The 17,777-nt window shown below is 36.5% G+C and overlaps 1 protein-coding gene across 1 annotated transcript; it reads left to right on the top strand.

Moving 5' to 3' along the window:
* Window positions 1-7,970: 7,970 nt before the first annotated feature.
* On the top strand, window positions 7,971-9,510 carry LOC127655619 (trypsin-2-like). Its single transcript, XM_052143503.1, has 6 exons — window positions 7,971-8,118; window positions 8,204-8,354; window positions 8,442-8,692; window positions 8,831-8,967; window positions 9,096-9,197; window positions 9,335-9,510. The coding sequence occupies exons 1-6, from the start codon at window positions 8,079-8,081 to the stop codon at window positions 9,380-9,382; spliced, it is 729 nt and encodes a 242-aa protein (XP_051999463.1). The 5' UTR covers window positions 7,971-8,078; the 3' UTR covers window positions 9,383-9,510.
* Window positions 9,511-17,777: the final 8,267 nt, after the last annotated feature.

Raw genomic sequence — 17,777 nt, 5'->3', positions numbered from 1 at the left:
TATTTATAACAAACAGAGCAATGTTTTGGTAACACCATAGAGCCACAGAGTTCACATTAATTTTTAAACAACCAAACTCTGTCCTAGCCCTATTAACCCTAATTCTCAACCCTACATATGACTTCCTTTTTTCCATGGAACACAGGAGATGTTTCAGTCTCAGTCACTGTTCATTTGCACTGTATAGAGAAAAGATAAGAAAGGAAAGTGAATTGTGACTGAGGCTAAGATTCTGTCTAACATCTACTTTTGTGTTCCACAGAAGAATGAAAGGCATATGGGTTTGAAACAACATAATTTGTTGAAAATGATAAATGATTACAGAATTTAAATAAATGTACATTTTTATGTAAACTACTTTTATTTCTATCTGAAACAATTTTACATTTAAATGTTTTCACATTTCTTTATTTGATTTACTTTGTTTCATCTTACTTGCAGTGAGAGGAATGTGAAAGGTCCCTTTGTGTCTGCAAGTTTAAGTGTTTTTTTAGATGTTTGAATGTTGCTGTGCACGTTCTGACTTTGATTTCCGTGACAGAAGTTTTAACATAGTTTTAACACGGAAATGGTAGATATAATACATCCCTCAAAACATCCCCACCACACTGAAGTTCAAAGATTGATTAACTTTGGTGTGGCCTTGGTGTGATCTTTCTCACGTGTTGAATTTGAAAGAAACTAAAGACAAATCTTTTCAAGATTCACTTCCTTATTAATACTTACCTTAACTGAACCTCTGAAAAAAACCTAATCCTTGTCCACCATACTCCATTTAGTCAGAGTAGATACCATAATTAATTTACTGTAACGTGAACGAAAAAGGGGACGACAGTTCATGTCGTACTGCCTTTAAGTGTTAGGACATGACATGTTGTCACAACCAATGTTTCCTGTAGTTTTTTGTGACTGAATGGTTGACACCTGACCGTACACAACAGTACAACAAATTGAACAGACAGTCCCTCAGCCTCATTTTCAGTTGTGTTTAATCAAGTATAACATCAACACTTTTCTTTCTTCAACTATTACTGTAGCTCTTCAGTACTTTTTACAAGTTTTTTTCTCTAAGTGGTTTGATCTTAATTATTAAACTCTTACTCTCTACTTGATGTCTTTTGCTAACTTTTTGAAATCTCTCAAGACTTCTCTTTGTGAAAAGTCCCTTTCAAAACCTGTTTCCATATGTGGTGATTTCCTGCAGTTTATCTAAATAGGTAACACAATTGGAATTTCCCTTTTGTTATTTCCGTAATTAGATTTGAGAAAGAAGAGTATTCTAATGCCTTTCTCAAAACCACAGTAAAAGTATAATGTTTGAGTGTCACAAATATCTGAACCAACCAGTCTCCGATATGAACACCTTTTTTTGAGAAGGATGAAGAGCTTAAATAAAGTAGTTAGTGAGCTCAATTGCAGTTTTATTTACAGAGATTATTTAGAAATTCATTCAAAATAACTCTTCTTTTAGGTAACCATGACAACAAAGACATCCATAGTTTCTAAAATTAACCACGATTACAATATTTTAACCTCCAACTACAACGGAGTGACTATTTGCACTAGGTGTAAATAGCAACTGCCACACAGCACGGCTATTTGCAATCCAATAGTCTGGTGGAAACAGGAATTAAAGACAAACTAGTGTCGCTGCAGTGGTGTGGGGTATAACGACTGTATGGAAGTTATTATTTTTATGAGGATGACCCACATTTGATTCCGCCTTTTTTGTCACACTTATTCCCATTCTGTTTCCTGATTTTGGTTTTAATATTTACTTTAATACTTTTTATAATAAATTAGAATTTTGGGCAGCTGAGTGAAAGGTTTGATCCAGGTAAAATTAACAATGTTTTTACTATAGTAATACTGTAGTAACCATGTTTTTTGGTGGAAGAGATAGCTTTAATCCAATTAACAATGATGTTGCTACAATATTTTTGGTGTTAATATACATTAGTAACCAAATGTATTGTACAAATAACCATGGCAATACAATAGCTACTGTAGAAAAATATGGTTTATTTTTGACAGAGAAGATTAGGGTTAGGTTTAGGGGAAGGGGTTGGTTTAGACCAGGGTGCCTGTGGGACTAAAAACAAAACAAGAAACATGCTGCAGTGATACATTTTAACCTCAGTAACCCTATTGCTGTTTGTACTTGTTGCAACTAGCCTCTGCCATATTGTAAACATAACACCACACAAAAGGACAACAATTGGGCAAACCATGATGGGGCACAACATCACCTGATATCAAAGGCAAACTACAGAGCACATTGCACACCAACATGGAATTGAATTCTTAAATAATTTCTCTCATCATCCAGTTTTTCAGAATACAGAGCAAAATCAACAATGTACAATGCTGTGTACAAAAGTTCAAGTTTGGTGAACTCTGACCTTTAAATCTGGATGACGAGAAGACATGTGACCAATAGAAGATCGAAACGTCACACACTGACCTCTTTGCTTAAATCAAAGAATACATATCATTTACTTACCCTTATGCGGTCTCAGACACATATGATTAAGGCAGCATAAATGTAATCCACAGCTTTATTAATTTAATCCATGTCTTCTGAAGTGATACCAGTAGCGGTTCTAGATTGTATGCCACCCTGTGCAAAACTCCCTTCAGTACCCCCCAAAACAAACTGCTCACATATATGTGCCAAGGAGACTGTAGATGTTAAGGTTTATGGTGAAGGAGACTGCTTCTCACCAAGAAACGATAGACTCACCTCAAAAGACATGGATTAAACCACTTGAGTTTTATGGACTACTTTTATGCTGCCTTTATGTCCTTTTGGAGCTTGAAAGTTTTGGACCCCCAATGACTTTGTATTGTCTGGACAAAAATGCACTATACAATATATCTTTCAAAAACGCTTTGTTTATGTTCTGCAGAAGAAAAAAAAATATTCTTTTAATACCATATTTAACATCAACCAGTAAATATAGCTATGAAAATAATTACTTGCACCTTTTCTATTTTGCTCTGACTGTCATTTGGTAAACAAGTATACATGCTTGCTGTGCAAAGTATTTGATGTTGCACAATGAGAGAAGGAAGCTTGTTTTTGTATGTTATAAACAATTTAACAATTTATTTCTAAATTTAGATATTCATTTATTGGTCCTAAAAAATAAAATAATTCATGTTGAAAAAAAATTCTGATCCTCTAAATGACCCTAACCATAACTGTCACGTTCCCCTGTTGTCTGCCCTGTGTTCTGTGTCTCACCAGTCTATTGTTTAGAACTACATTTCCCACAATCCACCTGCCGTCATCACTGCCATTTTGTGTCATTGTTCACACCTGTTTATCATTTGTAATCATCCTGTCCTTGTGTATTTATACCCTGGTTCTTTGTTCTGTCTTTGTCAATCGTTGAAATGTTGTTAGCCTGGTGTGGTTTCCCTGCCCGTGCTTTTCTAGTTTTATGTTTGTTTCCCTATTGAGGGTTTTTCCCTTTGTGTTTGTTTTGCTTATCAATAAAGTAAGCCTGCATTTGGATCCACTCTCCTTGTCTGCCTTCGCTGCCTTCATTTTGTAACAATAACCTTCCCATGGAACACAAAAAGTAGTGGTAAGCAGCATTCAGGGACACCTTCCGTGAATAAGGCTGACACTTACACAGGCAGCCAAAAGTTTGGAATAATGGACAGATTTTGCTCTTATGGAAAGAAATTGGTACTTTTATTCACCAAGGTCGCATTCAACTGACAATGTATAGTCAGGACATTAATACTGTTTAAAATTACTATTCCAATTTGAATAAAAGAATTCTGAACTTCTTAAATTACTTCAATGAGTTCCCATCAAAAAAATCCTTCACATGCAGCAATGACAACTTTGTAGATCCTTAGCATTCTAGCTGTCAGTTTGTCCAGATGCTCAGGTGACATTTCACCCCACGCTTCCTGTAACACTTGCCATAGATGTGGCTGTCTTGTCAGGCACTTCTCACGCACCTTACAGTCTAGCTGATCCCACAAAACTCAATGGGGTTGAGATCCATAACACACTTTTCCAATTATCTGTTGTCCAATTATGTGTTTCTTTGCCCACTATAACCTTTTCTTTTTGATTTTCTGTTTCTAAAGGGTCTTTTTCTTTGCAATTCTTGGCCTGCACCCCTGAGTCTTCTCTTAACTGTTGACCATAAAAGAATTCAATGAAGATGTCAGCTGAGGACATGTGAGGCATCAATTTCTCAAACTAGAGACTCTGATGTACGTATCCTCTTGTTTAGTAGTACATCTTGTCTTCAACATCTCATTCTGTCCTTGTTAGAGCCAGTTTTCCTTTGTCTTTGAGATTATATTGTACACCTTTTGTATTCTATTGCATACTGTGGCAACTCAAAAACAAACAGAAAGACAATGTTAAGCTTTATTTAATTAATTAAATAAAGTCTTTCATTAGTGTTTGATATAATGGCAAGTGACTTTCTATTACCAAATTAGCACTTTAGCTTGATTACTCAAGGATAAGGTGATAGCTGCTGGAAATGGGGCCTGTCTAGATTTGATCAAAAATAACTTTTTTTTAAATAGTGATGGTGCTGTTTTTTACATCAGTAATGTCCTGACTATACTTTGATCAGTTGAATGCCACTTTGGTGAATTGGAGTACCAATTTCCTTCCCAAACAGCAAAATCTGTACATTATTCCACACTTTTGGCCACTAGTGTATATCCTTCAACAATCGTGTTTTCATCCTGAGCAACTGCAAACATAATGAAAATAGTATATGGTTATTTCTTACGACACACTACATATGTCATTTACATTTATTATGTGTTAATCAGAAGAGACTTTAAAATAGGCTATATTACAGGCAAGACTGTGAAGTTGTTGTGGTATGAAATGGTTATGTTTATTTTGATATTCATGCATGCAGCTGAAGAACAGAGACCTGAAAGCATGCTTGATGATCCTGTTCAATGTTGTTCTAATGCCTCACGTCCTGTAGGCCTATTTATACAGATTAGCAGAGGTTCATATTAACAGTTGCCATTGAACATTTCTGATGCAGGAAAAATTTATGTACTTTTCCATTTCATTTGCTTTACATCGAGGCCTGTGGGGATGACATTAGTCATTTTGGATTTAAAGTGAGAATGACCTGCAAATAGCTAATAATAAAATTTGCTACGTTTTTTTTAAATTTTATTTTACTTTATAATAGTAGTATTAAAACATTCTAAACACATTACCATGTACACGTAATAAGAAGGCTAGTATAAAATCTACCAGCAAGTGGCGCCATTGTAAAACCAATGAGTCATCAAGAACGTGGCGCTTTTTCGAACAAATACATTTTCAGGAGTTTTATATTATGTATACCTATCGTTTTATCCTTGTGAAATACAGTTCTCATTTGTGACAGGGCTGTTCATTGATTTGAGTAGCATTACGCAATGTAGCTACACAAAGTATCCATTTAGCACATAAGCAGCTAAATAATTCACTTGCCTACTGCAGTATCCCAAACCCTCTTTCCTCTAATTTGTGTTTGTGAACAGTTATTTAACCTTTGGTATACTCTTTAATTTTTCTCAAACGGACTAGTTTTTGAGAGACAAATGTTTTCTCTTTCTAAAAATGCTTAATTTGAGCACTTATTTGAGCACTTTTTAATAGGCCTAGATGTATGCGCAACCTCATGCCGCCAGAGGTTTAATGGAGGTCTCACAGAGAGTTACATTTTAAGATGAATGTCAAATATAAATAGAAAAGCTAGTCTGATATAGTTTCCCTGGGATCTAGAGAATGTCAAGTATGGACTGAGGACAATACAGAGAAAAAAGTGCAAAAGTATATAACCTCATTTAGTAAAGATAATAGATGCTATACACACTTGTTTAAAAATAAAAATAAAATCTATTTCTCGCTTGAAAATAATTCTCACCTTTCACACAGGCTGAATCTCTGTCCTTGGTTTTGTCCTCTGGCTCAAAGGCAACATCTGGGTGTTTCCCAGTGTAGAGAGACAAACTTGGATTTAAATGTGTGCGGTTCTAAAGCCTTGAGAATAAATATTTTATACTTTTATTCTACTTATGTGGATCATGTTCAGTGGTCCACTAAAGCAATCCTTTAAAACACAGTGTTAAAAATGTAATCACCTATGGCTGGGTTTCCTTAATTTAATCAATCTTTTCGTTCAAAAACAAACAAAACAAAACAAAACAAATGATTTAATACATTTGGTTTATTACAAAGCAAAGGAATACATGTATTTCTGTAAGATAATTGTGTAGCGTTTAATGTGTTTTTTCCAACATAGTTTGCCTGTGTAGCTGTCTAGGAAAAATAATATAATAAAGAATTACATAAACAATACCATATTACCAGTTATCAGTGTGGAGCCAAGAAAATAAAACCGAATAGGATAATTCAATATGTCATTAGCCAAAATGTGTAATATTTTGTTGTCATTCCAGGTAACTTTATGTGTGCTAGAATCTACCAAGCTTATATAAGGGCAATTTCATTATGCTTCCAGGTTTCTTAGGCATGCAGCTTCATTAATTTTTAAAGAAATATTAAGTGGCTTATCCAGATTTATATATATTTTAACTTGTAATGATTAATAACCATTTAGCCTTGATCATTAATATCCAGTCCAGTTGCCTTTTTTTAAACCTAACATACACTAAAACTGTTGAGCAGTGCAAGGTAAATTACCTAAAATTACATGGGGATCAAAAGTGTTTTGCTAAACTTTTAGATACCTTGTTTTTGTATACGTCATGAAAATGCATCTACATGTACAAGAAAGAAAAATCGCATTCAGCATGATTATATCTCTCTTGCTGGATACAGTATATTTGTTAAGCTCTATTAAGCAGGTAACAAAGAAATACAATTATATGTGTGTGCTTAAAATCTTAAGTCTGAGTCATTTTCTGGTCTTTTTAATTGTTCATCGAGAGTTATTATGTTTATAGGCAGTCATGTTTGGTAAATGATTTGCAAAGAAAATGTACTTATCAGACCTAATATTCTTATAACCCAAAACAAGATTATCATGAAACAGGCACAGAAAAAGATGCATAGTAATCAATAACCAATGTCCTACAATTTACAAAAAGAACAGTAAAGAACAGTTTAAAGAAAAGATTAATAAAGCATATAAACTACAGATTATGATTTGCAAACATAAATTATTTTGTTTATTAACTAGCAAAAACATAATAATATTAAATAAACATAAACTCATAAATAACTAGTAACATAAAAAAAAATAAAAAATTCTAGATTCAAAATGTAACTTCAAACATTTGCCACAAATGTATTCTCATGTCTGTTAGGCTGTTGGCAATTACAACAGCAAACTAATTGGTAGTTTTCTTTAAAATAATTTCCCATAAACATATGTCGTGTTTTCCAATGTACATTGGAAAACAGCCATGGACAGGATCAAATTGAAATCTGGGTGAGAAGATGGACAGCTGCTGAAAGTCTATTTCAGGGAGAAAACCTGCTTTCAAGGCTATGAAGGTCTAAATATGTATATTCAACAGCATATACCAAAAATGATGTGAGATTTCAAATACACACTATAAGCAAAAAAAATCAATAGAGTGTTTTAGCCTACTTTAATAACAAAATAATATTTTAGCTCTAAATGGTTCCTCAGAATCTTAATACTTCTATTTCAGGTGGCTTTTACTGTTAGATTATGTTTTTGGTCACAGAAAATATTACTAGAATAGCATAAATAAATAGTATATCTACTAGTTTACAAATGTAAAAGTTCTAACGCATAAATAAAAAGCCATTTACTGAAGTAAAAATTGTCAAAATAGTATAATTCTACTCTTTGCAACCCCAATGTATTCTAACATGCAAATAATCACGATCAAAATGTAATATTGTACGTCATCTACAAGGGAACACAGTGATAGGTTATTACTTATCAGATTTTAGATAAGTATTTGGGAACTGATTGGTCATAATCAGTCCATAGGGGTGTGGATCTATTTACCTGATAGCCATATTAGTCTTATAAATACTGCAAGTGAAATGTGAGTCCATCATCGAACAGGTTCAATCAGCAGTCATGAGGTCATTGGTGTTCCTGGTGCTCCTTGGAGCTGCCTGTGAGTAGAGACTGCATTTTTTGTATATTAATTGTATATTTTACATCTTAGTCACTATACTGACAATACCCTCTCTTTTCTGTAGTTGCTCTGGATGATGACAAGATTGTTGGGGGATATGAGTGTCAGCCCTATTCTCAGCCCTGGCAGGTGTCGCTGAACTCTGGCTACCACTTCTGTGGTGGATCTCTGGTCAACCAGAACTGGATTGTGTCTGCTGCTCATTGCTACATGTCGTAAGTGACCTTAACTGATCCTTGTAAAATAGTTCAATTTCAGTTTTATAAGTCTAAATATCAACCATTTTTGAATTTCTCTTTAAGACGTATTGAGGTCCGTTTGGGTGAGCACAACATTGCTATCACTGAAGGTTCTGAGCAGTTCATCTCCTCTGACCAGGTCATCCGCCACCCCAACTATGACTCCTGGAACATCGACAATGACATCATGCTGATCAAGCTTAGCAAGCCTGTGACCCTCAATCAGTATGTGCAGCCTGTGGCCCTGCCCAGTGGCTGTGCTGCCGATGGCACCATGTGCAGAGTCACTGGCTGGGGAAACACCATGAGCTCCAGTGAGTACAGAGTTGATGATATTATTATCTCTGAGCTGTTTTCGATGTCAAACTCAAAATAAAATTACATTTACTCTCATGTCATATGGGTCTTCTATTTACTCCCTCTCTTCTGCTGTATTATTCATTTCTTTGCAGCTGCTGATTCTGACAAGCTTCAGTGTCTGGAGATCCCCATCTTGTCCGACAGCGACTGCAACAACTCCTACCCTGGCATGATCACCAACTCCATGTTCTGTGCCGGATACCTGGAGGGAGGAAAGGACTCTTGCCAGGTAGAGGATGACAGATGCAGTACTTCCTATTTTGATGGATTTGAACATCGACAAGGAATTGTATCGTCCAAAAACCTTTACTTGAGACTATCTTAGCAATAACCACCTGCTATTTCTGTCTCTCTCAGGGTGACTCTGGTGGCCCTGTGGTGTGCAATGGTGAGCTGCACGGTATTGTGTCCTGGGGTTACGGCTGTGCCGAGAAGAACCATCCTGGTGTCTACACCAAGGTAATATAGTTTATAGTAGTATAATATTTAAGGAACCTTTTTGTTAAGGCTACTGTGAATTGCATGTTGATGCAAAACAATGTTTGTTCATTTAACAAAGCACTGAAATTAACCTGAAAAATTCTCTTCTTTCCAAGGTCTGCATATTCAACCAATGGCTTGCTGACACCATGAACAGATACTAAATGAGATAAAAAACAAATCATATTCTCTGCTAAGTCACATGTAACCTCCAATTCTGCAATCCATTAATTCCGTTTTTTTTGTACTGAGGTAAAACCAAGGTGTGAAAAAAATAAAGCATTTAAAAACATTCAGATTACTCCAAGAGTCATTTTGTTCAAATTTGTTGGTAAACCAGATTTTTGCCATTACCAAGTAATTTATGTAGGGGGAGATGGTACAACACCCACTTAAGACCAATGTGAATTTACTGATACATTTTAATATATTTATATTTAGAGTTTAGCCAGTCCTTAAAATAAAATACAATATATACTAATTCAGTTCAAATTCAGCACAAAATTAAAAATCATTAAAATGGGGTCATATTGCCCCACTATTAGTAAACTTGTCCCAGGTATCAGCTGATCATCACAGAATGTATAAAATACATCAAATAAATAAATGATTTGAAAACAATTATTTGCCATTTAATAAAATAAAAAAAAATACATTCTTTATTAAAAAACATATTTACATTTTGACTGAAAAGTTGGCCTATATGAGACATCCAAAGTAATTACCCGTGCCAGTTTAATGATTTACTTAAATGAGACGGATGCAATTTAACAGTAAGTACATATTAATAACACCCATGCCCTATAATTGTAAATGTGGTAAGTGATAAAAGCAGTGGTGGACAGTAACAAAGTATTTTTACTTCACTACTGTACTTAAGTAAATTTTCAAGTATCTCTAATTTATAAGACTATGTTAATTTAAGGAAACATTTCCTTTTACTTCACCATACACAGTCAAAAGCATAATAACTGTTTACTCCACTACATAATCTACATAAAGCCTCACATACCTCTGAACTTGAGAAAAGGCCAATGTCAAATTGGCAGACAGAATTTGCATGTCCCGCCCCCAGACATACGGGTATAAAGGGAATCGGGCGAGCGACTGTCAGACAGGTTTTCACTGAGGAGCCGAGAGTAAGGTTAAGGCGTATTACAGTGGTAGGGATAGTGACGTAGCAAGGGGAACACTATGTCTCGTTCCTTCCATCGGGGAAACGGAGGTTACAATAGTAAACATGACGTTCCCCTTCTGTCACTCACTCAACGTTGTCGACTGATCGTGGGGCTGTAAAAAAGCCGCTGGAATGCACTCTCAGATCCAACAGAAAGCTCTCTTGCAGAGGTGGGTGAAGCAGTCATGACACGGAGCTCGCTATTCACACAACCGGTCGGCTCCGAAGAAAAAATCTGTCTGACAGTCGCTCACCTGCTCCCCTTTATACCCGTATGTCCGGGGCTGGACATGCAAATTCTGTCTGCCAATTTGACATTGGCCTTTTTTCAAGTTCAGACGTATGCGAGGCTCTCAGAAGAGACCCCTTGTGTCACTACAATCGACACAACGTTGAGTGAGTGACAGAAGGGGTACAATGGTTGCTATTCAGATATAGCGTTGCCCAATGAAAATGAGCGCCAAAGATGGCAGGAAAATTAGTTGATCACCTTCTTAAAATATATTTTTTATTATGCAAGCTGATTTAGCTTTTAATGCTCTCTGCTTCACTTGTTATTGTATTTTTATAAGTAATATTTCAATTAAAGAGCTCTCTATTTGCATTTTTACTAGTAGAAAAAACAATTAAAGAGATCTACAAAATATTTTTTTACTAGTAAGAATTAAATTAACAGAGCTCTCTAATTCAATTTTTACTAAAAAGAATCCGATTACAGAGCTCTACAATCAAATTAAAGCATTCTCTCATAAAATGTTTACCTGTAAGAATTCTAATTACAGAGCTCTACAATCAAATTAAAGTGCTCTCTCATAAAATTTTTACAAGTAAGAAATCCAATTACAGAACTCCACAATCATATTAAAGAGCACTCTCATTTAAATTTTACGAGTAAGAAATCCAATTACAGAGCTCTACAATCAAATTAAAGAGCTCTCTCATTTAATTTTTACCTGTAAGAATTCCAATTACAGAGATCTATAATCAAATTAAAGAGCTCTCATTTAATTTTTACCTGTAAGAATTCAAATTACAGAGCTCTACAATCAAAATAAAGAGCTCTATCAATTACATTTTTACAAGAAATCCAATTACAGAACTCTACAATCAAATTAAAGAGCACTCTCATTTCATTTTTACAAGTAAGAATTCCAATTACAGAGCTCTACAATCAAATTAAAGAGCTCTCTCATTTCATTTTTACAAGTAAGAATTCCAATTACAGAGCTCTACAATCAAATTAAAGTGCACTCTCATTACATTTTTACAAGAAATCCAATTACAGAACTCTACAATCAAATTAAAGTGCTCTCCATTTAATTTTTTTCAAGAAAGAATTCCAATTACAGAGCTCTACAATCAAATTAAAGTGCACTCTCATTTCATTTTTACAAGTAAGAATTCCAATTACAGAGCTCTACAATCAAATTAAAGAGCTCTCTCATTTCATTTTTACAAGTAAGAATTCCAATTACAGAGCTCTACAATCAAAATAAAGAGCTCTCTCAATTACATTTTTACAAGAAATCCAATTACAGAACTCTACAATCAAAGAGCTCTCTCATTTACATTTTTACAAGAAATCCAATTACAGAACTCTACAATCAAAGAGCTCTCTCATTTCATTTTTACAAGTAAGAATTCCAATTACAGAACTCTAGAATCAAATTAAAGTGCACTCTCATTACATTTTTACAAGAAATCCAATTACAGAACTCTACAATCAAATTAAAGTGCTCTCCATTTAAATTTTTTCAAGAAAGAATTCCAATTACAGAGCTCTACAATCAAATTAAAGTGCACTCTCATTACATTTTTTACAAGAAATCCAATTACAGAGCTCTACAATCAAATTAAAGTGCACACTCATTACATTTTTTTTAGAAGAAATCCAATTACAGAGCTCTACAATCAAATTAAAGTGTTCTCTCATTTAATTTTTACTAAAAAGAATGCAATTACAGAGCTCTACAATCAAATTAAAGCATTCTCTCATTACATTTTTACCTGTAAGAATTCCAAATACAGAGCTCTACAATCAAATTAAAGAGTTCTCTCATAAAATCTTTACAAGTAAAATCCAATTACAGAGCTCTACAATCAAATTAAAGTGCTCTCTCATACATTTTTTACCTGTAAGAATTCCAATTACAGAGCTCTACAATCAAATTAAAGAGCTCTCTCATTTAATGTTTTGACGTACTGGGCGGGGCTTCGCAGGGGTTGGGGGGGAGTGGATAGGTAATAGCGCGTCGGGAGGCAGAGGAGCGTCCCGAGGCTTGGATGCTGAGAAAAGACTCAAAGCACTTACCTTGCTCCGCGCGCCCGGCAGGGGGCGGGTTAGAGACTGAGGAAGAGGTCCTGGAAAGGCGTCATCAGAACTCGACAGCGCTGGCCGGCCGGGGCTGAGCTGTTGCGGGTCCGGAGGTGTGGGAGCTGTGTCCGGGGAGCTGGGACTGTAGAGTTTTGGGGCTGGGACTGTAGAGAACGGCACGCACCGGCTGGATGACCCAGGGAGTGAGGAAATCGCTCTTCAATTGAGAATGTAGGTGCCAGCTCCGGAGCGAACGTCTGACTGCTGGGGTCGCCTCAGGAGCGCTTAGGAGCTTATCTGGTCCTGGAAGGGGTCCTGGAGACGGGGGACATACGCTGTCTGCGAGATGCTCGATGATGGGGCTGAGAGCTGGGCCCGGTTGAGGCAGAGCTACTTGTTGTTTAGTCGCAGGGGGATGCCCTCGGCGAGCAGGCAGGGCACAGGATATCGCCTCTGTCTGCTTCTTGAGCTGCTGGACGAATTCGTTGACTGTGTCGCCAAAGAGGCCAAGCTGGGAGACAGGGAAGTTGAGAAAGCGTGCCTTGTCAATGTCACGCATCTCGACCATGTTCAGCCGGAGGTGACGTTCCTGGACCACGAGGCTGTGACCTTCGTGGCTCTGAGAGCGAGGTCGGTAGCAGAGCGTAGTTCCTGCAGCACGTCTGGGTCGAGACTACCCAGGTGCAGATCTTTGAGTGCCTTGGCTTGGTGTACTTGCAGGACAGCCTTGGCATGCTAGGTGAAGGCGGCCTGTCCAGTGGCGCTGTAGGCTTTTGTATTCAGTGATGATGTCTTCCTACAGGCTCTGGAAGGGAGTACCTGGCGTTCCTGCCAGGTGGCGGGATTCTCGGGACACAGGTGTATCGCAACCGCTTTGTCCACCTGGGGGAACCCGTGGGCCGCCCCGCCATCCAGGGTAGTGAGAACGGACAAGCAGATGGGTCAGTTCCGGACAGTAAAAGGTTAGCTTGTTGTACTTCTGGGAAGAAAGGTTCGGGGGTTGCGTTAAAAGACGCATTCTGAAAAGGACGTTCAACGCCTTCTGTGTATTGCTCTTGAGTGAAAACTCAAACTCTTTTAGAGAAACAAACTCTTTTAGGAGGAGAAAACACTCTTTTAGGCAGTGAAAGCAAGGCAGCGAGCGAGAACACCAGCTGGAAACACGGTGTAAGATCCAACAGCAGTGCTTCTTGCCAATAGAGATGAGTGGAACAGTGGTGAACTCAGCTTGCTTGCAAAACCGCTCAGCTCCGATGAAAAAAATCTGACTAAACAGACACATTATATACATTCCCTTTATACCCGTATGTCCGGGGGCGGAACATACAAATTTTGTCAGCCAATTTCACATTGGCCTTTTCTCAAGTTCAGAGGTAAGCAGGCTACCAAGGAAGACCCCACAAGTCACTTCAATCGACACAACGTCGAGTGTGTGACAGAAGGTGAACCCCATTATACAAACCCATAGGAAAATCCAGAGGGAACCCATGGGGAATTCTCTTCTGGGTTTCTGAACTACAAACTGAACATCTCTATTGCTCTATTCTTATTAGTAAAAACCTGAATTCATTAGATGCAAAACAGAAACAATTACACCAATTTCCTTTTCCAAATCCTTCCTCAGCTAGGCTACATTTCAAAATAAAGGCCATGTTTGGCATGATTAGATATTAGCATGGAAGATTTTTACACGCTTATTTAGCATACATATTAATTGCAATCACATAGTGTCAGAATTACAGTAATATTGAGATGACAACTCAGATATCTTTTGTTAATGAAGGATAATATTTAATCACTATATTAATTCACATTTCTATACTCTTAAAAAATATTTAAAAGCAAAAAAACACCTAGTAACACCGGCTATAATAAAATTGTATAAATAAAATATGATATTAAAATGTATTATTATAATGTGCTATAATAAAAGTTATTTTTATATAACATCACAGCTGTTAAGTGACAGAATCCAAAGCTTTCTGAAAATTCCATAATGACAATAACCATAATCAGATGGCACTGAATAGAGAGCTCCAAAATGCAATTCTTGCTATTAAGTAAAAGTTTTTACTAGTAAACATTCAATTACAGAGCTCTACAATTGCATTCTTACAGGTAAAAATGTAATTACATAGCTCTGTAATTTGAATTATTATTAGAAAGAATTAAATTGTAGAGCGCTCTAATTAGAATTATAACTCGTAAAAATTCAATTACAGAGCTCTGTAATAAAAAAAATGGAAATGTAAAAATATGACTAGTAAATATTCATTTATAGAGCACTGTAATTGGAATTTTACTAGTAAAAAATGCAGATATGATGAGAAATGCTGGGAACTTTAAAAGATCATTTGGCCTTCCATTTGTTAGTGTCATTTTTTATTGTTTTCTGTGCCTGCCATCACATGATATCTGGTTTCATGTACTCACCGTCAAACTTGAAAAAACACATCAAAGCAAGCCCGGATCTAGAACGGTTACATTAGGGGGGCAATAACGTAGAGATAGAGAGAGCTATACATTTTTAAAGATCCCAGAATGGTTGATTAGGCCTAATTCATTTGATATCTAAAAGAACATATTTATCACTATGTCAGGAATTATCAAATCATAATATGAAGTCTGATTTAGATAGCTTTCTTGCAATCTTGTGTCTTCGGCCATTATAATGGTTAAGTTAACTGAACACATGTCAACCTCGTGGGGTATGTTCTCACACTATTTAAGGTAAGTTGTCAGCGGGAAGCAGCAATTATACAGCCCACTATGGGGTAATTAGACCCTTCTATAGTATTGAAAAATGGCTCCTCCTCCTTGGTATTTACGGTTATTTTTGACCGGTCAGATGTGTAACCTTTTTTTTATTTTTATTTTTTTATAATTTTTTTATATAATGATGAAGATGATGATGATGATGATGATGATACAATTTCTTCTACCCTAAAGTAAGAACAATACAATTATGAATTTCATTTGGGATTTTATGCTATTTTGATCTTATTTACATGTACATTTCTTATTTACATGTAAATCAGTTCTATATACAAATAAACACGTTTTTGAACGTGTTTATTTGAACCTACACTTCTACAACTTGAAACATGAAGAAAATCTGAGAATGTGACATAAATTGGTGGCAGATTGCTGCCATCTGGTAAACAAAATATAAATAAAATGACTTGAAAACCATGTCATGCTGTACCCACCCACTGTGTAATCTGATGGCTTGTTGTAACCTATACATTTAAGATAAATTTTTTGCATTTTAAAATTGATTTGAAGTGTCAATTTTTGCAGTTAATGTCATTATGCTTGCAACCAAACCTGACTATGGTGTTAAGCATTTTTAGAATAAGCATTTTTCTACCAATAATTTATTTCAAACATAAATCTTTTATAACTCAAAGTAAATGCATTATAATATCAAGAAAATTAACATTGGGTTCACATGACGCCATGTGAGAAGCAGACGTGTTAATCATGAGCTCTGCACACTGTGCTGTTTTTTTTTATTATTTTCATGTTATAATCTGGTGAGATTCGATGCACCCGTTATATATTTTTTCATTGAGGTAAACATGGTAAAGATGTCAAAATCCTCTGGCTCTGGAGACATTAAAAGACACTTTCATGCTCAAGATGAAACCTAATACCGTCACTCCCTATAAGCAGACTTCGCATTCTGCGTAGGGCACCAACTCCCTAGGGGGGCACCATCTTACCCTAGGAGGGCACCAGAAAGTCCACCGGCTGCCCATACTCGCATGTAATATGTTATTCAAGGACCCGAAAATGTATTGATTATCTGAAGTCATCGAAAAGGGAATCATCCGTTAATCCGCCCGTGAACAAAATAGTCGTGAAATTTTGTTTTGAAAAACTGGAAGATTTGGAAAATAGGAATAACATACGGATTGTTGGAATTCCTGAGCATGAAGAAGGCAGAGATAAAGTGAAATTCCTAGACGAGCTCTCCCCGAGTCTGCTCAACATAACAGGCCATGAGATGGAAATTGAGCGAGCTCACAGAGTCCCGACTCACAGATCTGCACAGTCCCCGATCAATTCTGGCCAAATTTCTGAGATCATCCGATAGAGATCTCGTGTTGCGCAAGGCGAGGAGCAAAGGAAAGCTTTCTTGGAAGAATCACAATATTTTCTTTGTGAATTCAACAAGAGAGAAACACGATCGATTCAAGGAATGTAAGAAACACTTACATCAACGGAAGATCACTTTTGCACTGATGTTTCTGGCCAGACTGAGAATAGAAAAGAAGGATGGTCGTGGGGTATTTACGTGTCCCAAGCAAGCACTGTCTTTTATAAAACAATGGGTGAGTAAACCATTTGGGGTTTCTCATGTAGCTCCAGAGTGTATTAACTTGCTGTACTTACTGTGGCTGTCCGAGGAAGCTGGGAGCCATTTTTGTTTCTTTTTGCATTATTTGCGCCTAGCAGTTGGAGTTTGTTTTGTGGCATAGCTCCTTCAAGAAAATTTTTGGATGGATGATCGCTTTTACACTGAAGTTCCCAGCCAGATTGAGAATGGATACTAAGAATAACTGCAAAATAAATTCATACCTACACAAAGGATGTCTTTTATAAAGTTGATGGACTGAGTAAGTCATGATGTATTTTAGTAAGCAGCCTCCGAGTGAATAATGGTGTCTGAAGAATAAAATAGGATTTATAGACAATTGGAAGAGTTTTTGGGGCTAAAGACCTGCTAAAGAGAGACGGACTCCGAGTGTCTGAGTGGTATCTGAAGAATAAAATGGGATTTATAGACAATTGGAAAAGTTTTTGGGGTAGACCTGAACTGCTAAAGAGAGATGGACTCTGAGTGTCTGAAGAATAAAATAGGATTTATAGACAATTGGAAGAGTTTTTGGGGTAAATCTGACCTGCTAAAGAGAGACGGACTCCATCCATCCAGGGAAGGTGCTGCTCTCTTCTAGTAATTTGGCTCAAAGTCTTAATAATGATAGTATTTGACTAACTGGGGCCCACAGGGATCAGTTTTAGTTTCAGGGCTTCCCCTGGGAGATCTAATCAGGAATCGTGG

Source organism: Xyrauchen texanus, chromosome 15, assembly GCF_025860055.1.
Source record: "Xyrauchen texanus isolate HMW12.3.18 chromosome 15, RBS_HiC_50CHRs, whole genome shotgun sequence".
Lineage (NCBI taxonomy): Eukaryota > Metazoa > Chordata > Actinopteri > Cypriniformes > Catostomidae > Xyrauchen > Xyrauchen texanus.
This window is presented reverse-complemented; position numbering and strand designations above follow the sequence as displayed.

Bases quoted from the DNA above. Each gene is read 5' to 3' on its own strand.
- LOC127655619 (XM_052143503.1), top strand. From the start codon at position 8,079: ATGAGGTCATTGGTGTTCCTGGTGCTCCTTGGAGCTGCCT. The intron at 8,119-8,203 runs GTGAGTAGAGAC...TCTTTTCTGTAG, and splicing joins GGTGCTCCTTGGAGCTGCCT to TTGCTCTGGATGATGACAAG. The intron at 8,968-9,095 runs GTAGAGGATGAC...TGTCTCTCTCAG, and splicing joins GAGGAAAGGACTCTTGCCAG to GGTGACTCTGGTGGCCCTGT.